Raw genomic sequence first — 22,632 nt, 5'->3', positions numbered from 1 at the left:
GCACATTTTTTTTTTTTTAGGTCACTGAGGTATAAATTTTGTCTAGAGTACAGAAGAAGAGAAAAGACTTGGATTTAGTTCAGGGAAGCTGTTCCTACACTAATTGTATTTGGATAAAACCTTGAAGAATTACTGGGAATCATCCAATAGGCCCTTTGGGGAGAATGTGCTAAATGCTAATAACAAGAGTGAAGAAAAAGCCAAACACATCCAAGAGTTTGAGGGTGCCATGAGCACCTGCAGAGTATAAGGGAAAGAAGGACGGAACCGGGCCTTCTTTAGAATTGAATGCCAAGCTGAGGAGCCATGGCACTGTAAAAAGAATCCTCATAGCACCGCCTGGAGAGCTCGTTAGAACTTGATTATGACAGTGCCCCCACCCCAGTTACCAACTCAGTCTAGAGTAAGGCTGATTTCTACTTTCTACAGCTCCCAGGGGCCAGATTTGTGCCTGTACATTCAGTACTCAGGGGGGCTGAGGTGAGAGGTGTGCATTCTACATTATGTTCAAAACAAAAGTCACTTAATAATTATTCTTCTCTCAGCAAAGACTACCTCCAAAACTTACCAGCATCTATAGCTCTCTTTTTATATATGAAGATCATGAAGATTGAGACTTTTAGAATAGATATGGATCGGGGTAGGGGCTCTAGAAAGTTCAAGTATAAATCCAATGGTTTAGAGTCTAGACAAAAACAATAATATTATCAGTTCTAAATTCTTTTGTTTATTCATACTAATTAGATATCTAATAGCTAATCAAAGCAATATTTCCGTTTTACTTTTCCTAGGGATTTATCCTGCAATAAAATACGCTATATTGAAAGAGGGACATTTGAATCATTACCTTTTTTGAAGTATATGTAAGTTACAAATTCAACTCATTTACATTTGGAATTTTATAACCCCATGTTAATTATTCTGTTACGTGATTAAAATTTTGCTAGTAGGAAATAAGCCAGACTTAGAACAACAAATATTGCATGTTTTCTCTCATCTGTAGAAGCTAGACTTATGCCTTTTTTTTTTTTTTTTCAGTGCTGGGGACCGAACCCAAGGCCTTATACTTGCTAAGCAAGCATTCTATCAATGAGCTAGATTCACAACCCTTAGACTTACATGTAAATACACATATATGTGGCATAGAAGTAGAAGGTGGACTATGGAGGGCAAGAAAGAAGTCTAGAAAGATGTAAACAAAAGAGGATAGTGGGAGAAAGACAAAATGCCATTTTTTTCTATCATTTGAAATCTAGATTTAAGTGTGCATGTGTGCGTGCGTGTGTGTGTGTGTGTGTGTGTGTGTGTGTGTGTGTGTGTGTGTGTAGCATGAAAGGAAAAGTGAGACTCTGTGGGGAGGAAAGGGACAAAAGGAAGGGACAATGGAGAACAGCAGGAAGGATAAGTAAGCTACAACACATGCATGTATACATATACACACACACACATATAATGTAAACTGTCATGATGAAACCCACTATACATATACAAATGAAATAAACTTTATAGCTAATAGAAAGTAACTACAATTACAAAGCAAGTTATTTTTCATGTGTGTGCCTGTGTGTGTGTGTGTGTGTGTGTCTGTCTGTCTGTCTGTCTGTGATAATACACTCATGCGGATGTCTGGCTGTCTGGCTGTCTGTGTGTACACCCATGTGGATGTCTGTCTGTCTGTCTGTCTGTGTGTACACCCATGTGGATGTGTGCATATTCTCATGCTTTATACAGATCACAGAACTTGAGTTCTATCCTTCCACCATGTGAGTTCTGGGGCTTGAACTCAGGCTTGGTGGCAAGCATCTTTACCCACTGAGCCATCTCATCAGGCCACATTCTTTTAGTCTATGGTAAAAATGAGTGAGACTTGAATCACAACACAGCACTGATTTTTAGTCAGTGTGGCTGTGTACCCAGGTGACATTTGTCAACTTTGGATTTGCAACGGGCATCTAGTGTGCAGACCCCACAGCTGTTCTAAACATCCTCCAGCGTATAGGACAAACCTACATAACAGAGAGGTCCAACCCAAAATTTCAGGGATACTGAGGTTGTGAAACCCCCTCCTAGTAAAGTAAGATCATTGAAAAAAAGGATTTATTTATAATTCACTGTAGTTAGTGCATTGCATATGTAAATATGAAGTGTAAATCATAAGCCAATATCATCCACAATGAGATTTTCTTAGTGAATTGAGAAAACATTGAAACCATTTCTGAGAAAGGTTATGTTTCATCATATTTATATTAGAATGATTGTTAAATGATAACTGTTCTGAAGAATTTTTTTCTTTTGGCTTATGTCTTTAATTTTTTAAAATGATTTTAGGAACCTTGGGTGCAATTTACTCACTGAACTGAGCTTTGGAACATTTCAAGCATGGCATGGAATGCAGTTTTTACAGAAGTTGTAAGTGAAGTAGAAGTTAAGCACATGTAAATACTTATTTGTGTGTTAAAAACCCAATGGAGTATTGATTCACCGAGTGTAAACCCTGTGTGAACTGTGATAGCTTGTCTTAAGGTCCATTCATTCTTTTCCAACGAGGAAACTAAGGCCCAGGAGACCAGGAGACCTGTGTAAATTACAGGACATGATCTGCTTTCCTAGTCCTGACCTTCAGCACAGACACCACAAGTAACACCACTCAAGTAACACTCACTAGGTATCATCATGGGGCCCTAGTGCTGTGGCTCTGATGTGTGATGCTTTTGGAAACCGACTTGTGATTCCCTCTCCCATGCACAGTTCCCAAAGAACAAAGATTAATAACAAGTCCTCCAGGGAGCAAAAGGTGTAGGTGCTTCCTCAGAAATGTAAAGCTGAGAATTCACCCTGTGACTTCTCTCCCCATCATCCAGAATGTTATTTTTCAGGAAGTATATGCCTCTAAAATCATGGATTCTCTGTGGGTAAGAGGCACCTTTGCAGCAAGGGATAAGATGCCATCTGCATTAAGCTATATGGTTGAAAATATTCAAAAAGAAAATATGTTGCTCTAGCCTGGTTCTATATAATACTTTTCTTCCTCAAGAAGAAAGTGAATTTTATTAGCTTTTAGCCAAAAATTCATGTTTCTCTGGCATTATGGCATCTGCTTAAATACCAGCAGTTGTACTCAGGAGACAGAGGCAGGAGGATCATAAATTGGAAGCAGTCTTGGACTAATAATAGACTCTTGTGTCAAAACAAAACAAAGCAAAACAAAAACCCCACTTTGTGTGACATTCAGTGGCCAGGAAGACATTATAAACTCGAGAGGAAATTTCTGCTCTGAATCTGATTTTGGGTGACTGTAACCTGTCTGGCAGGTCAGAAACCCAGATTCACAGTTGGTTCCCATTGGAGGAAGGGTTGGGATGTGCTAGAGCTAGATGAACTGTTCTGTAGATGCTTTGTGGCAGTCCCCTCTCCAGCACAGCTTGCTGACTCCTAACTTGGGGAAAGGAACCACAGGGTCTGCTTTTCAGGCAGAGGAGCGTGGATGGTGGGTTAGGAAAGACTCATGCAGGAGACACTGACTTGTTATCTCTAGTTTGTGTCCATCTTTGCAGAAAGGGAGTCTGCTTCCCGGTGATGAGAAAAGCAACGCTAACTGGTATTGGACATTGATATTCACATCATGTGGTCTGAATGGAATGGTACCTCCCAGAATTCAGTCACTATCACAGATTGGCCCAGTGAGGTAGGCACAGTGTATGCTTGTAGGCCCTCAGATGCTGAGGCAGGAGGATGTCTTGAGCCCAGGAGTTCAAGGCTGACCTAGGCAGGATAGTAAGAACTCATTAAAAAAAAGAAGCAGCAGCTTTACAACAGTGGACACAACCACCAAGTGTGTGCTGGGACGCCTTTGTTAGGATCCAACACCTAACTCTTTGTGATAGACAGGGCAGTTTTCTTCAGGAAATATTTCCCATGGTAGGACAGAAACTACTGCTGCTTCATCGTCGTCATCATCATCTCTCCTCCTCCTCCTCCTCCCTCTTCTTTTCCTCCTCCTCTTGTATTTTTTTATTCTTCTCTCATACATTATATCCTAACTATAGTTTCCTCTCCCTCTACTCTTTCCATATCCCCACTTCCTCTCTCCCCCAGATCCACTTCTCCTGCTTCCCTTAAAAAAAAAAAATAAGAGCAGGCCTCCCAGGGATATCTACAGCAGATGGCATAATAAGGCACAATAAAATGAGGCACAAACCCTCCTATCAATTCTGGATGAGGCAACCCAGTAGGAGGAACAGGGACCCAGAACAGCACTGTTAAATGAGCTGTATAGGTACAATTCCTTGAATAAGAGTAGAAATGTATGTACAGTATGTTCTAACCAAAATAACCTTAAATTTGTATCAACATACAAAAATCCATATCAGTGTAAAATATTTAAAACTGGTAGTTGCTCTTTTTGTTTAAAAGTATATTCAGTATTCTACCTTTTTATCCTATCATTTCTATAACATTTATACAGTATAACAAAAATAACCTCAAATTTGTGTCAATATACAAAAATCCAAGCCAATGTAAAATATTTAAAACTTGTAGTTGCTTTTTAAAAGTAGATTCAATAATCTACCCTTTTATTCTATTTCTATATCCCTTCTTTTTCTTTTTAAAACAAGATCCCTGAATCTAATCTGCTTTGTTCAGCTTTTTTCGTGACTAATACCAATAACAACTTGTAACCAACTCCCCTAAATTATGACAAATATCCATAACCCACTAAATGACCAAAAACCTCTTGGGAATGTGGGCATTGTGTTCTTAAAATTACTTCCTGCTGTCTGGGGGCAATGAAATCTTATGGGACCCTGAAAAAAATATTGGGTTAATTGTCAAGTCGTGGAAGTGCTAGCTATATCATTTGTTGTCCAGTCTCTGTGTAATGGGAAAGTGCAGGGTTTGTCTCAAGTCCTAGCTAGAGTAGTCTGTGAGGCTGGATCATCTCAGCAAGCCACCTTGAAATTGTCCTGAGCAGTTTGTAGTCCAAAGCTGAACTTTAGGTGGTGTTTGTCAGCTTAGTGGTGTTATCATAGTCCAGGTGGGATCATTGTGGGGCCCCATCATCCTTTTGGAGACTTCTAAGGTCACTGTTAGGCATGGACATGGTTCACTGCAGAAAACTTAAACATTTTAAATGTCATATGCAGCAGATCTCAAAGAGGTTAAAGGACTATAATTTGTTATGTACATTCAGAGTACAAAAACTTAATTCCTCGTTACCTAATAGAGTACTCAAACACGAAATCATGTACTGGGAACTAGATTAAGCCCTTTTCTAGAATTAGTACTCTATATGACAATATCACAATAAAAAGTTTAATATATATATATTAATCTTACAAATTTTGATATAATATTCATACCATAAGAAAAGTTTTAAAAAGTCAAAATAAAACCCAAGGATCAATGAGATTACTAGCAATAGAATAGTCCCTTAATTTTGGTTTTTCTTCTGTCCCATATCAGGTGGCTTTTCTGACATTAGACAGAGATTTTAGATTTTACTCTAACAAGCATGCTTGGGTTTAGAGAAGGAGAGAACCATGCTCCAACTCCAAAGCCAGCTTAAATTTTTTTTTTTTTTTTTTTTTTGGTTTTTCGAGACAGGGTTTCTCTGTGTAGCTTTGCGCCTCTCCTGGAACTCACTTGGTAGCCCAGGCTGGCCTCGAACTCACAGAGATCCGCCTGCCTCTGCCTCCCAAGTGCTGGGATTAAAGGCGTGCGCCACCACCGCCCGGCCTCATCTTAAATTTTTAACTGAACTATGACTATAAAAAGACCATTCGCATTATATGTCTGTAGAGAACAGCAGAAACAAGCATTTAGGAAGAGTTATGAAATTTTATCCTGTGGGAAATGTGATGTACCAATAGGCCAATTTATTTACTCCTTTTCTTGGGACATTTTCTCTGGATGATTCATCCTTTTTCTTCAGATGTCTCATTTGTCCAGTGGTCTTCAGATTCCTTAGCTGGTTGCCTTCATTCTCCTGGAAAGACAAAAACAAAACCCTTCTGCCACCTTAACTTTGGGGAGTTTCCCTTTTGGCAAGTTATATCTGATCAAATGAAAAGAATTTGTTAGTCTTGTTAGTTTAGATTGAATGGTCACACTGGTTGATGAACTATCACCTCTTCTAATCAAGAAATCTCTTGTTCCAATCCAATCTTTATCAATCTTGATGGTATCCACAGCTTTTCTTCTCCTGTAGAAACAAAAGCAAAACCTCTTCACTAATGGAAACCATGGTTTCCATTCTGAGGTCAACACATCTTTAAAGTATACACACTGATTTAATTTGGTAGTTTTTTTCTATTAGCCAGTGTCTCTCCACAGCTGTTGTTTCTCTCTCATTAGCATTTAGAAAATTTAAAGTTAATAAAACATTAAGCAATCTATTTCTGTGGGTCTTTATTACTCTTTTCTGTTTATTAATATATCTTTTAGAGTTCGGTTAGATCATTCTATAACTGCTTACCTTGTAGGATTGTGTGGTATACCTGTAATATGATTTATGTTGTAATATGTAAAAAACTGTTTCATTTTACTAGAGACATATGCTAGAGCATTGTCAGTCTTAATTTGTACAGGTATTCCCATGATGGCCATGACGTCTAACAAATGTGTGATTACAGAATCAGCCTTTTCAGAACTCTGTAGATGTAACCAACCTTCTTATTAAATAAGAAACACAGAACCAATGCAAAGAAGAAAGCCAAGAGGTCAGAGCTAAGAGCTAAAACCTTACCCTTCCTCCTGCAGTGGTCCTACCTCTCCGAACTCACTACCCCTGTGTTAATGTCTTTATATAGTGTTCCTGTTCTGCCTTCTCATTGGTTGTAAACCCAACCACATGACCGCCTCGTCACGGCCTGTCTGTATAGGCCTCCAGGTTTTCCTTGCTTGGTATTGAGATTAAAGGCATGTGTGTCCAATAATGGCTGTATCCCTGAACACACAGAGACTTACCCAGCTCTGCATACCAAGTGCTGGGATTACAAGTATACGCCACCACTGCCCTGCTTTCCTATGGCTTGCTAATAGCTCTGACCCCCGGGCAACTTTATTTATTAACATACAAATAACATTTTAATACAAATAAAATATCACCATAGAACTCAAAGCAGTTGCCCATTGAAATCTTCAATATGTGTCTATGGTATGATGTACATATTTTAATTTTCCAAATTCTGTAAAATGAAACACATCCATTTGTCAAATTTCTTCGAGTACCCTTTGGGTTGCTTCCTGTAGGTAGTGGAATTTGATTATACAAGGAACAAGTAGGACATTTTCTTATAAATTCTATCTCTATTCCTTTGAAATCCCTTTATCCTCATGGCCCTTGACTAATTTCTTACCCTTTGTGGGTGCTCCTATTTAGACACACATCTCTAATGATTCAAGCTAACATACACAACAATAGAGAACATTGTGGTGTCTTTCTGGGTCTAGGTTACCTCACTTAGAATGATTATTTATATCTATATCCACTTATATACAAATTTCATTTTTCTTTAAAGCTAAATAATAGCCTTTTGCATACATGAAGCACATTTTCATTATCTAGTCATCCATTGATGGACATCTAGGCTGTTTGTATTTCCTGGCTATTGTGAAAAGAGCAGCAGTAATCAGGGAATAGCAAGTATCTCTGTAATATGATATAGAGTTCTTTGACATTAAGCCCAGAAGTGATATTGTGTATACAGTAGCTCTATCTCTAGCTTTTTTGAGGGATCTCCCCCACTGGTTTCCATAGTACACCAGTTTGTACTCCCATGGGCTGTTTGTTACCACTGAGCTAGAGAATGAGGAATGATCCAGAGCAACTTAAAACAACACACTTTTCATTGCTTCTGTTACAGAGATTGAGTTAGATTTTCTCAATAAATAAATTATTCTGTAGTGTGATGAGCCTTTGATTAAATTTACAGAGTTCTGAAAAAAGTGGTTCTGGCTTTTTTTTTTTTTGACAATTCACCATTTGATAGAGGAATGAATTCTGATGTTCTTACATTATTGTTTTCATTAATGTCACCATCTTGTCATGACTTTAAGTCTCTAAAGTCTCAATGACAATGGGCTAGTTAGGTATTAGTCATGGAAATGATTAGGGAAAAGAGTAAATATAGAGGCATTCTCAGATAAGCACAGAAAGTTTAAACCACTATTTCTAAGCCAATCATGACAATGCTCATGTCTGTAATCCCAGCACATGAGATTTAAATCAGGAGGATCAGAGTTTCAAGGCCATCCTGATATGCTTAGTGAGTTCTGGTTTGGGGCTAACCTTATTTACATGAGACTGTGCCTCAAAAAACAAACACACAAAACAAGAAATAATTTCTAACTCATTATTTTATACAATCAATACACACTGAAAAAAGAAGAAATTTTGAGGTTTTCCATATTAAGTCCTCTGAAAATCAATGTTAAGTTGCAGCTCTCTTAAATATTTTCTAATAAGTTAAACACAAGCTCTGGTGTCCAAACTGACTTCAAATTCCTGCCTTACTGTTTATGATCTTAGAAACAAAACAAGTTATGTAGCCTCTGTGTACCTGGTTTCCTCATGGGTACATGGACCAATTATAACCTGGACCACTTAAGATATTGTTACAGTTAAACATAAAACAGTAATGACAGATGCCTGGAAGCACAATGGATTTTTAATACAATATTTGTATTATTTCTTTGAGAATTTCATACAGTGTAGTTTAATGATACTCACCTCTCTCCTCCTCCAGCCCCTCTCAGATCCACCCCTGATTTCATGTCCTCTTTTTTTTTTTTAATACTCATTGTGGTAGTTTGAAAGAAATGTCCCTCATTGTCTTAGTCATTTGAATCTATGGTCCCCAGATGGCTCCATTTGAGGAGGTTGAGGAAGTGCGAGCCTTGTTTAAAAAGGTCCATCATTGGTGATGAGCTTTCAGAGTTTAAAGACTTGCACCATTTCAAGTTTGCTTTCTCTGCTTCCTGTGAGCCTCAAGCTTCCTACTCCTGCTGTCATTTCTGTGCTCTACCATCATGGACTCTTTTCTGTATGTTGCCTTGGTTAAGAGTGCTTTATGTCACAGCAATAGAAATACACCCATTGTGCCTATGCATTCCTAATTGTGGAAGCATTACTGGAGCATGGTTGTCCTATCAGGAGTCTCACTCTGAAAAACTTATTCTCCCCACTCCAGAAACATTCAGCTGTCCACAACTCCTCAGTTAGGTGTGTCTCTTAGTTAGGATTTCAATTGCTATGAAGAGACACCATGACCATGACAACGCTTATAAAGGAAAACATTTAACTGGGGCTGACTTACAGTTCAGAGGCTTAGTCTATTATCATCATGGTGGGAAGCATGGTGGCATGCAGCCAGACATGGTGCTGGAGAGGTAGCTGAAAGTTCTACATCTGGATCACCAGGCAGCAGGAAGAGAGAGTGAGCCACTAGTCCTGGCTTGAACTTCTAAAACCTCAAAGCCCACCCTCAGTGACACACTTCCTCTAACCTCCTAATAATGCCACTCCCTATAGGCCTATAAGGGCAGTTTCATTCAAACCACCATAGGGTGGGACTTGTGAACCCCTTTCCCCTCCAGCACAATCAATGTTGGCCAAAATAATTATTAATACATGATATAGATATACACTGATATACTTAACCTGAAGGCAGATTTTCTGTTCTTCTGTTTGATTTCAATTCTTCTATTCATTTTTTTGTTTTTGTTTGTTTCCCAGCCTGGGCACCAAAACAAGGCCTGTGTCAACACAGTGGAAGAGAGAATTTATTGATTTCATTGATGTATAAACAGTGTTGCTTATTTATGCAACAGACATTTTTAAAATACCATAGTAATTTCAGGCACAGGATGACAGTAACAGTAAGTCCTGGTCCCTGCCCTCAGAAGTTCATGGACCAGGAGACAGACAAATAGTGACAGGCACCCTCACACAGGCTTGGTTAACCAAGAATGCAAGTGAGCATTTGATGGAGTTAGGATATGACCAGTTCCTCCTCTGACATCCTTTTTTCTTTGTCTCCAAAGCCAGGGAAGTAATCTCCCCGTCCCTCAGCCCCTCTCCCACACCTCCCTTAACTGAGTGAATTAACAACAAATTATTTTGTATTTCTAAAAATGGACAAGCATCTTGGATTGTGGGAGTCATTAAAAATAATATTTCCTACGTTTTACTATCAGTGTAATTGTAGGATTTTTAAAAACAATTTTTTAGATTTATTTATTTTTGTGTCTGAGTATTTTGCCTGCACATGTGTCCATGCACACCATGCCCTCAGAAGTCAGAAGAGGACATTGGATCTCCTGAAACTGGAGTTATGGATGGTTATAAACCACTGTGTCAATGCTGGGACCTGACCCTGGTTCCTTTACAAGAGCAGCCAGCACTTCTGACCACTGAACCATATCTCCAGCTCCTCATCTGTAAAATATTTGAATGAAAAATTCTTTGGCACTTTTTTCTTTGCAATCCACTTTTTTTTCTGTTTTTCTCCCTATGGTCTTTTTATTTTCTATACATGTGGATCGTTTCCAAACTACGAATGTTTATGGAGTCTAGGGGTGGCTTATAGGTAAACCAAAATGTTTTTTTAATGTCTACTCATTTATTTTGTGTCTGTGTGTGGATACATGTATGCTAGGGCATGTGATTGCCATGATATGTTTGTAGAAGTCAGAGGACAACTTGGGGAAGTCAGTGTTTTTCTTCCATCATGCAGGTCCTGGGGATTGAACCTGAATTGTCAGGCTTGCTCAAATTGTCAAGCTCCTTCACCTGTTGAGCCATCTTGTTGGCCCACAAAGCAATTAAAAAAAATTCCATACCAAAGAAATGAATGTAAACTTTATAAGTAGACTCATGCACATTGAAAATGCTAATAATTTCAGTTACTTTGTATTTTTCAGGATTCTCAGCCGTAATCCTCTCACAATTGTTGAAGATCCCTACTTTTTTAAATTGCCAGCAGTAAAATATCTGTAAGTATTGTGATGATAATCTTATGGTTCATGAGATGATTCCTGTCCTTCTTATTGATTTTCACTTGAGAGTATTTTTCTCATTTCTTATTAATCCTTTGATAATATCACACACTGTGTTTTGATCATATTCATCCCTTTCTCAACTCTTCCAAATCCACACCCCTTCCCTACCCACCCAGCTTTGTGTTCTTATACTTTTGTTTGTGTGGCTTTCCAATGGAGCATGGTCAGCCTGTCTGGGGCCACACTCTTAAAGCAGGCCTCCCCTTTCCGGTTGCTATCAGTTGCCAATAGCCCCTTAGCTAATGGCATCATTTCATGCCCTCTCTTTGTCTGGCTTGTGTTTATATGGGTCTCATACATACATGCTGTCACAACTGCCATGATAGGTCTGGAAAACACTGCTGCCTTGTAGTCATCCACAGCATCGGGCTCTTACAATCTTTTTGCCCTCTCTTCCACAATGACTCCTGAGTCTTAAGAGAGAGGTGTGATGTAGAATGTCCCTTTTAGAGCTGAGTATTCTGTAGTCTCTTATTCTCTAACAGTGACCTCTGTGGGTCTCTGTGTTAATTGCCATCTATTCCAAAAAGAATCTTCTCTAATAAGGGTTGAGGGATGCATTACTCTAGGGATTTAAAGATAAGTCATTAGAATTTCATTTAGTACTATGTCCTTTAGCAGAGTGATAATAGTAGGTTTACCTCTAGGGCCTATGACCTCTATGGGCACAGATTCATGCCTCAGTAATGTGCCAGGTATGGGTTTTAGCTTGTGGAGCAGATCTTAAATTCATCAGAAAATGGTTGTTTATTTATTATCTTACGTTGTGCCAGTATTAATCAGTGAGCATGCCTTGCCCAGCCAATTATTATTTTTGCTTGCAGGATTCATGGTTGAGTAAGATTGATGATTACTTTCTCCTCTGGTATTGTGCATAGCACCTTCCAACACTATTAAAGCTAGCCAGTAAATATGAAACTTCCAGTTGAGTACCAATTTGATTTCTCCATATTCTGTGGCTCAAGTATGTGATATCTTCTGTAGTGAGGTAATACCATCAAGTTATGGAAGATAACCAAGAGCATTAGCAATAACCTATAATATTTGGAGATCTATGGGACCTCAGAGGCCAATAACTCCAAAACAAGTGATCCATTCCCAATAATGAGCTTTTTATTTGTTAGCCTGTGATGTCTCATAAGGAAATGTTTCCTTATTATAGGTTACTCCACTTAAACTGTGTGTTAGGATTTCTGTTGCTGTGAAGAGACACTATGACCACAGCAACTCTTATAAAGGAAAACATTTAATTGGGGCTGGCTTACAGTTTCAGAGGTTTAGTCCATTATCATCATGGTGGGACATGGCGGTATGTAGGCAGACATGGTGCTGGAGAAGTAGCTGAGAGTTCTAGATCTTGACCCACAAGTAGCAGGGAGAGATTGCCACACTGGACATGGCTTGAACATATATGAGACCTCAAAGCCTACCTCCACAGTGACATACTTCTTCCGAGAAGGCCATACCTACTCCAACAAGGCCATACTTCTTAATAGTGATGTCCCTTATGGGTCAGGCATTCAAACATGAGTCTGTGGGGGCCATACCTATTCAAACCACCTCTCCCTCTCCCCCTACCTCTCCCCTTCCCCCCTCCCCCCTCTCTGTGATATCTTCTGTAGTGGTAGAAGTTTCCATACAACTTTTTCAAGAGGTCTTTAGTGTTATTCCTTTCTGTATTCTGTCCTCTACCTTGCCCATCAAAGAGTATTTTGTCTTAAGGATAAAAAAGTCACAGTTTCAGTTTTAACTTGATTATTTTAAAATGCTATTAAGGGCTGGAGAGATGGTTCAGTAGTTAAGAAGAGTATATGCTACTTTTGCAGAGAACCTGAGTTTTAATTCCTAGCTCCCAAGCTGGCTGATCATAACTGCCTTTGTTTCCAGCTCTGGAAGAATCTGATGCTTCTGGCCTTCATAGACACCTATACTCACAGATTCCCACACACAGACCCATATACACACAATTTAAAATAAAATTAATCCTTTCAAATGTTATTAACAAAGAAAATGATGAAGAAAGGATAAATAAAGACATTCAGCCTGGGGAAAGACCAGTATTAAAGATCATAGAGAGATATGCAACATGGACAAAGCTGGTCTCAGCAGTTGAGATCTTTTGCTGCTCTATTGTGAGGACTAGCATTTGAATCCTAACACCCATGTGGGTAGCTCACAACACACTTTGACTGCAGCCCTAAGAGATCCAGTCCTCTTTTCTGGCTTCTATGGCACCCACACACATTCACGTGCATCTGCTTAGGCACACAGATACATAGACACACAAAATAAGTCAAGAAGAGAGATGAGTATATCATTGTTTCAGAAAGCAAAGAAGCATAAGTGTATACTATTTTTAAAAAGAACAGGAAATAGGAAGTAGTAGTTATGTGGTAAATGCAATATGAAAATGAGAAGTAAGAAGATAGAATTCTATTCAGTGCCATCTCGTTGAGTGGATGGTGTAAGTAGTAGCCTTAGATATAGTAAGCTCTATAGAAGTTTCTTCTCTGATGGGCTTACTTACTCCTGAGCCAGATAGCTTCATAGGAAAGCCAGAGCTTAAGTAACCACATGTGACAAAAATGGTTCCTCATGAAATCTGGCTTTCTCCTTCAGAGACCTGGGAACAACGCAAGTGCAACTGACGACGCTTGAGAACATCCTCATGATGACTCTGCAGTTGGAACATCTGTAAGGTTCATTTTCTTAGAGTAATTTCACCTAGCTCTTTTTCAAGTTTGTTTTATGCTAGTTTTTTATTTTATTAGTTTCTTGTCAAGATAATTGAGAGGAAGTTTTCATGCAATTAAGTTCAAGTACAGAGTTTGATGTATTTGCATAGTTGGCTAGTCACTGCCACAGAGCTTAGGTAACCATGCACTCTGCCGCCCCCAAGAGGCCCATCATGGGCAGTGAGGTGGCTCAGTGCATAGCACTGTGAACGCCTGGTGACCGAATTTAGTTCCTAGAAACTACATTAAAGTGGAGGGAGAGAGCTAACTCGACAAGGATGTCCTCTTACCTCCATGTGAGTGTTCAAATGCACACATGCACACATGCAGTAATAAAAGTTCAAAGGCCCTTCGTGCCTTTTCAGTCAGTCACTCCTTTCACCCTTTAATCCATTACTGTTCTTATTTCTGAACCTATAGTTTACCTTTTCCAGCACATCTCATAAATGATATCCCATAGTGTGTGGCCATTTGAATCTGTCTTCTCTCCCTGAGTGTGGTCTTTAACATATCAGCAGTGTATGGCAGTTGCTCCATTCACCTGGTCTTTACTTTTCAGTTTTTTTTAAAAGCATTTACTTGGATTAGGGGTGTAGCTCAGTTAGTAGAATGTTTGCCTAGCATGCATGATGCCATGGGTTTGATATAAACCAGGCATGGTGGTGACTACCTGTCCTCCCCAGCACTCACAGAGTGTAAGCAGGAGAATAAAAGATTAAGGTATCTTTGGCTACATAGGTAGTTCCTGGCTAGCCTGGGATACATATGAGACCCTGTCTCAACAACAACAAAAAGTTGTCTTCCGCCAGGCAGTGGTGGCGCACGCCTTTAATCCCAGCACTCAGGAGGCAGAGCCAGGTGGATCTCTGTGAGTTCGAGGCCAGCCTGGACTACCAAGTGAGTTCCAGGAAAGGCGAAAGCTACACAGAGAAACCCTGTCTCAAAAAAAAAAAAAAAAAAAAAAAAAAAAAAAAAAAAAAAAAGTTGTCTTCCTACTAGCTGATACCTAGTAATGTTTGTGTTCTTATAATCTAATTTGCATTTGTTTAATAACGGGTGCTGTGGAGTGTGTGGTTATACCCAGGTATGTTTTAGTGGTGTGTATTTACGCCTGTGTCCATATCTGAATTGGATGTTTTTGTTCTTGTTGAGCTTCGGTTTTGGTTTGTCTTTGAGACTGAGTCTCTTTTATATAGCCCAGGTTGCCCTTGAACTTGCTGCTATCCTTCTGCCTTTCCTCCTGAATTCTGGCTTTTCTGGCTTTGCGGACTTTTGCCACCATACCCAGTTTCTTACCAAGGATCTCTTTTTCTCTCTTTATTTTGAGTGCATATTTGTGTGTGTGTGTGTGTGTGTGTGTGTGTGTGTGTGTGTGTGTGTGAATGTGTGTGGTGAGTACATGCAATGGCACACATGTGAAGATCTAAGGACAACTTCCAAATGTCTCCTTCCACCATATGGCATTGGTGGAAATGCAAATTCAAATGCCAATACCCACTGAGCCACCTTGCTGAGTCATTTGCTTTCTGTACTCTGCATACAAGTCCTTTCTCCCAGATATGTGTTTAGTCAGTATCTTCTCTCTGTTTGTGGCTGATGTTTTCACTAATAAAATATCTTCTGAAGAGCACATGTTTTTAAATTTTTATGTATGATGAACTCTAGCAGTGTTTCTTCTATAGCATGTGCTTTTTTTGGTGACTTACATAAGAAATCTTTGTCTGAGTTACCCATTGTTGGAACTGCAGCACAGGTGGGTAAGAATGGCATGGAGGTAATAGTCTGAAGGGTACCAGCCTGGAAGTCTTGCAGAGGGGGACCAAGTGGTCAGGGTTTGCTGCAGCAGCAAGCATTGCCCCGCCCCCTCTTTTCAGCTGTACTCTGGCCCCTGCTGCAAAGAACCAGGCAGTGGCTACCAGCCTGGCATGATCTCTGCCTGCCACATTTTCCTCTTGGGCAAGGTAGCACAAGTTCCCCCATGGCTCTCTGGTTCTAGAAACAAAAACTCTCAAGAGGCAGGTGACAGTTTTACAGATGAGGTTTCTGAAGACTGAGTAGAAACTACTCAAGATTCAAATAACAGATAAGCTCATGGTCAGGTGATGCACAGTGTATGCCTTCTCTAGCTTGACAGGAACCATGTAGCAGCTTCAAGACTCTTTTCCAGATGCCTGTAGACTTTACCCAGAAGAATTACTGCTATGAAGCAGCTTCAGGTGAATGTGCTCACAGAGAAATGCAAGTTTTCTGAGGAAGATCAGAAGGACCTGGAGCAGAAGTGTCAACACTGTAGCAGCCTCTGTTGATAAGAAATGGGACTTCATCCTGGTGATACCCAAGATGAACACAAAGAGGAACTACAGGCAGGGAAGAAAGCAAGAGCAGGAAAGGAATTAGCAGCAATAGAATCCCACTCCATCCCAAAGGACTCATGACATTAGCACTCTCCAACTCTAAAGATATGGACAGTGAGTCAGTGCAGGAATATGGTGACCCAACCTGAAACACTAGTGGCTGTTTATATTAAAGTGACATTTTGGACTTTAAATACCCTGTCTTTTTTTTAGAGCTGCACTTTGAATCCACCAACTATTTTATCAGTCCTCTCAGGACAAAAACATGTGTGCTGCAGTCAGAGCCAAGACAATGGCTGACTCCTTTTCCTTTGGATACTCTGAAATCATGTACTATCACAGGTATATAACTGACTCGAAAAAAAGGAACAAAATGTTATAATAAAATCACTAAGAAAAAAAGCATAAGGGTAATGAAGGCTTTTAGGTGCCAGCCTTAAAGCCTTCTTTTAGGATTCTGTAAGACAAATTGCCTAATAGTCTTATTAATAAAAAAAACCCAGAGCCAGATATTGGGGTAAAAACTGAGAGGTCAGGGAAGCAGAAAGAAGCCAGCTAGAAATCATCAGCCAAAGAGAGAGAGGCCTACTTCTTGTATAACCATGCCTATATGCCTTTCTGTCTCTGCCCTCTTACTTTCTCTCTCCGCCCAGCTACATCACTTCCTGTCTCTCTGTACAGACCTACAGACCTCCATGGTTATTGCTGGGATTAAAGGCATATGCCATCACACCTGTCTCTGTTCCCAGTGTGGCTTTGAATTCACAGAGATCCGGATGGATCTCTGCTTCCTGAATGTTAGGATTAAAGGCGTGTGCTACCATTGCCTGACTTCTGTGTTTAATATAGTGGTTGGCTTTTTCCTGTAATCTCCAGATAAGCTTTATTGGGGTGCACAAATAAAATATCACCACAGGGTTCAATAAGCAAGGAAAAACTAATCAGAGGGCGAAGTAATGAATCTGTTTACACCATGTTCTATCTATCCATGTTTCTTTATTGTTCCATCTTGTTCTCTCTGATGTCCTCCTTTTTACCAAAGTTCTCAGGTTATATACCCATACAATCAACAATTCTCTGGCCAAAGCAAGGTCACAAGGCTTGAATTTTTTCAGGGTCATAAAAGAGGATAAGTACTGCACCAGGCAGTTACTGTCAGGCCTTCTTTATGACTCAAGGTGGGAGTGACTTGTAAAAGCCTCAGTGAACTCTTAAAGGGCCTGAGAATCTTTCTAAACCCCTCCTACCACTTCCTGTGTCTCTCTATATGACCTGTGTCCTCCAAAACTTCTATGGTTAATTCTGTTCAGCTAGTAACTACTCTCCCCTCTGATCAGTGTGAACTTGATTGGCAGTCTCAGGAGTGTCAGAGTGCAATAATATCCCACAACATTTTCCCTTTTTGTCTAAATAAAAAGGGAAGGTATTAACTCTTAACACACTAAAACTATATACAGTAAGAATCATTATCAACTAAGAATTACATTCACAGTGTGCAGTCCATTTGCATCTGGCAAATTCAGAGAAAACACTTCATTATCTATCCTATCTTGGTGAGTCCAAAGTTTCATACTTAATTCACTTTCTTTCCTAACTTGTATTAGCAACCCAAAACCATCTTTTTAGACCTCAAAACATTTTTTTTAGATAAACAAGCTTAAGCTTTTATGTCTCTCAATCTTGTATACTTTACACCTCTTTTGTGAGTTTCTTTCTGAATTTGGTAACAAGGAAAACTGTAACTGTAACTATCTAGTCCTCAGCCCCATCAAAGACCCCAGAAAGATATAATATTACCTGAGAAAGCAGGAAGTACAGAGCAAACAGTTTCCAAAACTATAGAAACAACAGAGACATCTGGCTGCCTAGACAGTCCTCTGCAACATTGGGATATCCATCTTCAGCCTACAGGCCTAGACTATCTTACAGACTTTTCTGTGAAGCAAGAATTTTGAAGGACTTTCGTACTTTGTCTTAGCAAAATTCGGCAGTCTCTATTTTTTTGTCTTTTTCAATTTGGACAGTATACTCTGACTAGTTGAGGCAAGGGCAGTTTCTTGCCCAGTAACTAACTTTGCCACAATGAAAGCAAACTCCATATGGAGGTTCTTTGAGGCCCATCCTTTTTTGAAGTAAATTAGTGCTTCCATAAGCAGATGTGTCTCTCTGTCAAGAAAAGCCTTGTTATTAAAACATCTTAATGGCTGGGTAGTGGTGGCACACACCTTTAATACCAGCACTTTGGGAGGCAAAGGCAGGCAGATCTCTTTTTCCAGGCCAGGCTGGTCTACAGAAGTAGTTCCAGAGAAACCCAGTCACCAAAACCAAAACCAAGCCAAACATCAACAACAAAAAACCTTAAGTGCCATATTTTGTAGGTTCCTGAAGTGTTTGAAGACCATCTGTCTATCTAAAATATATCTGTTTGACCTTGAAAATATACATAACAGGGCCATAGATTTGATTATTAGATGATTAGCTACTAACCTGTATTTCTTAATTATCCTAAATAGTAACAACAGCTTTCAAGGACCAGAATTTTACATTATGTTGTTGAATGGGCTGCATAGGTACAATACCTTAAACAAGAGTAGAAACATATATACAGTATAACAAAAATAACCTTAAATTTGCATCAATATACAAAAATTCATACAGATGTAAAATATTTAAGATTAGTATTTGCTTTTTTAGTTTAAAAGATTCAATAATCTACCCTTTTATCCTACCATCCTATATTCCCATTTTGTCATTCCTATATTCCCATTTTTCTTTTCAGAACGAGATCTCAGAATCTAATCTCCTTTGCTTAGTTTCCTCCCTGACTATGACCAATAACAACTTGCAACCAACCCCTCCCCCAAATGATGACAAATATCCATAATCCACTGAAAGACCAAAAACCACTCACACCACCATTTGGGAATGTGGGTGTCATGTTCTTAAAATTACTTCCTGCTGTCTGGTGGTAACTGCATCTTTAAGCTACCCCAAGAAAATTGAGACAGTGGTCAAGTCCTAGGAGAGCTAGCTGTTGTCCAGTCTCTGTGTGATGGGAAAGTGCAGGGCTTATCTGCAGTCCTGATTGGAGTAGTCTACAAGGCTGGACCATCTTAGCTAACTGATGTTAAGTTGTCCTGAGTAGTTTGTAGTCCAAAGCTGATCTTTGGGTGGTGTTTGTCAGCTTAGTGGCATTACTACAATCCAGGTGGATTCGTTGTTGTGGGACCCCATCATCTTCTTAGAGACCTCAACTGTTACTGCCAGGAATGGTCATGGATCACTGCAGAAAACTTAAACTTTTTAAAATGTCATATGCAGCAGATCTCTGGGAGGTTAAAGGACCATAATTTGTTAAGTACATGCAGAGTGCACAAACTAGTTACCTGCTTCAGACTCAAGCCCGAAATCACCTACAGGAAGCTAGATGAAGCCTGTTTCTAGAATTAATGCTCTATGTGACTTGTTTGTTTGTTTGTTTGTTTGTTTTTTGAGACTGGGATTCTCTGTGTAGTTTTGGTGCCTGTCCTGGATCTTGCTCTGTAGACCAGGCTGGCCTCGAACTCACAGCTATTCGCCTGCCTCTGCCTCCCGAGTGCTGGGATTAAAGGCATATGCCACCACCGCCTGGCTTGATAGCCTTTTAAGTTAGTTTAGATTGAATGGCCACGATGTTTGATGAACTATCGCCTCTCCTAATCAAGAAGTCTCTCTTGTTTGAATCTACTCTTTACCAATCTTGATGGTATCTATAGCTTTTTTTCTACTGTGAAAAATAAAAGCAAAACCCCTTCCCCAACATAACACATATTCTGGTTTCCATTCTGAGATCAACACATCCTAAGAGTATACAGGCTGGTTGAGTTCAGCAGTTTTTTTCTACTATTTATTGTCTCTCCACAGCTGTTGTTCCTTTCTCATTAGCATTTAAAAAATTGAAAGTTAATAAAGCATTGTGCAATCTGTCTCTGAGGGTCTTCATTATCCTCTTCTGTTTATTGAGCATTTCTTTTGAAGTATGATTAGATATTTTTATAACTGCTTGTCCTCTAGGATTGTGTAGTATACTTGTAATATCCTTTATGTTGCAATATGCAAAAATCGGTTTCATTTTACTAGAGACATATGCTGAAACATTGTCAGTCTTAATTTGTTCAGGTATTCCCATAATGACCATAACTTCTAATAAATGTGTAATTACAGAATCAGCCTTTTTCAGAACTCAAAGCCATTGCCCATTGAAATCTTGAATATTTATCTATGGTATGGTTCACATACTTTAATTTTTCAAACTCCACAAAAATGAAACATATCCATTTGTCAAATTTTATTTCTTTGGTTACTTTTTGGGTTACTTCCTGCAGGTAGTAGAGTTTGGTTATACAAAGAACAAGTAGGACATTTCCTTATAATTACCTTGGCTTGTTGCCAAGTGATAGAAAAATCTTTTTTCAAACCATTGCTATTACCATGGTGTTTCTTCTGAAATTCTGAGGCTTCTAGCACAATTCCTACCAATAGCTGATCAATTTCATCATTACCTTTAACCATATGCTATTTGATATGTGTTATATACAATGGATGGTTTCTATTTTTGATTATTTCTTGTAATTGAATAAATAACGAAGTTAATTCTGAATCATCTGAATAAGTTTAGCAGTTTCAATATGTAAAACAACTCTTTATGCAAATTGAGTCAGGAGCTATATTAAGAGGTTCTGGGAAATCTAATAATACCATGAGAATAGCATATAATGCTGACTTTGAATCAAATCATAAAGGCTTTTAGCCACTTCACTTAAATTTCCTGACTTATAATCTGCTTTTCCTGACTTATTTGCATCAGTATAGAATGTAGGGGCTCCAGAAATTGGTGTTCCTCATACAGTGTGAGGAAGGATCCAATTAGTCCTTTTTATAAACTGAAGTCTCTTGTTTTTGGGATATTTGTTGCTGTTCTCTCCCAAGAAATTACTGACAGCTCTTTGCTAATGTTCATTTTCTGCCCATAATGAGGAAATTTCAGCATTAGTAAAAAGGTACCACAATTTCTGTTGTGTCTATTCCTGTTAATTAGCGAAGTCTCAATTTTCCTTTCAGAATCAATTCAGAAACCTTTTCTACATAGGTCTTTTTTTTTTACTCTCTTTGTGTGGTAAAAAATATCCATTCTATGATACTATCATCTCTCTGCATAAGAATTCCTGTAGGAGAATGAGTAGACAGTAGTGTGACTAGGATACAATCAAGCTCTGGATTCAAGCGATACATATGTGTATCCTGTGATTTCTCTTCTACCAAAGCCAATTCTCTCTCAGCCTCAGCTGATAATTTTTTAAACTATTTAAGTCCTTATCACCTTGTAAAGTTTGAAATAACTTAGTTTTTATGAGTAGTTAATTTGATTGTGGGTCATAGCCAGTTATTATCTCCCAGCAATTTTTGAAAATCATTAAGAGTTTGTAATTGATCTATTTTGATTTGTACTTTTTGTGGTTGAATTTTTTGTAAAGATATCTTATATCCTACTCAATTAATAGAATCTCCTCTTTGTATTTTTTTAGGAGCAATTTATAATTCCAAACAAGGCAAAATTTTCTTTACTTCTTTAAACATTTTCTCTAAGGTGTCTGCATCTGAATCAGCTAGGAAGATATCATCCATTGACTGAGGAAACTGTTTATGAATATTTCCAATGACTGTTATACAAAATATTGGCACAAAGTGGAAATGTTTAACATCGCTTATAGAAGAACTTTCTACTGATACCTTTTAACAGGCTAGGAATTATAAATAGGTACTGTGAAGGCAAAATCTTCTCTATCCTGTTTCTGTAAAGGTACAGTAAAAGCAGTCTTTAAATCAATTACTGTAATAGACCATCCTTTAGGTAATAAAGAAGGCAAGGAAATTCTCTATAAAGAGCCCATTGGCTGAATCATCTTACTAGTGGCTCTTAGATCTGTTACCATTTTCCATTAACCAGAAATTTCTTTCTTTTTCATGACAAATATAGGAGAATCCAAGGGCTGGTTGATTCTTAAATATGTTGAGCATTTAGCTGCTCCTGTACCAGCTGTTCTAATACACATAATTTTTCTGATGTTAAAGGTCATTGTTCCACCCAGACAGGATTTTCAGTTAACCATTTTAAAGGTAGGGCTGTAGGTACCTTTGAAAGATCACCAGTTTTTGTGTGTTGTTTATGTACAACCTGAACAGTCCGTGACTGTTCTTGGTAATACCTTTTAATATTTTTCTCAGAAGCATTCTTTATTTTATGGTTTGTTTCTGAGATTGGAGGAATGTTAGTCTGGGTTTTCCATTGCTGTAACAAATCACATCCCCATAAATTCATTGCTATGTTAGCCATTAGGAAATTAAATATGGCTTTAATTTCCCTACCTGTTCTTCTGGCCCTATACGTTCGATGCTCCTTGTACTTTGTTTTACCTGATGTAAAGTTCCAATTCCTAGAAGCT

The 22,632-nt window shown here is 38.8% G+C and overlaps 1 protein-coding gene across 1 annotated transcript in view; it reads left to right on the top strand.

Moving 5' to 3' along the window:
* The window catches only part of LOC131917822 (mucin-2-like), a 53,212-nt gene that overhangs the window by 14,998 nt on the left and 15,582 nt on the right, over positions 1-22,632 (top strand). The window contains exons 4-7 of the mRNA XM_059271924.1: positions 792-863; positions 2,329-2,409; positions 10,924-10,995; positions 13,681-13,755. Coding sequence (XP_059127907.1) covers positions 792-863; positions 2,329-2,409; positions 10,924-10,995; positions 13,681-13,755 — 300 coding nt within the window. The remainder of the gene's footprint in view (positions 1-791; positions 864-2,328; positions 2,410-10,923; positions 10,996-13,680; positions 13,756-22,632) is intronic.

Source organism: Peromyscus eremicus, chromosome 8a, assembly GCF_949786415.1.
Source record: "Peromyscus eremicus chromosome 8a, PerEre_H2_v1, whole genome shotgun sequence".
Taxonomy (NCBI): domain Eukaryota; kingdom Metazoa; phylum Chordata; class Mammalia; order Rodentia; family Cricetidae; genus Peromyscus; species Peromyscus eremicus.
Note: the sequence above shows the minus strand (reverse complement) of the source record. Positions and strands in the feature narration are given on the sequence as shown.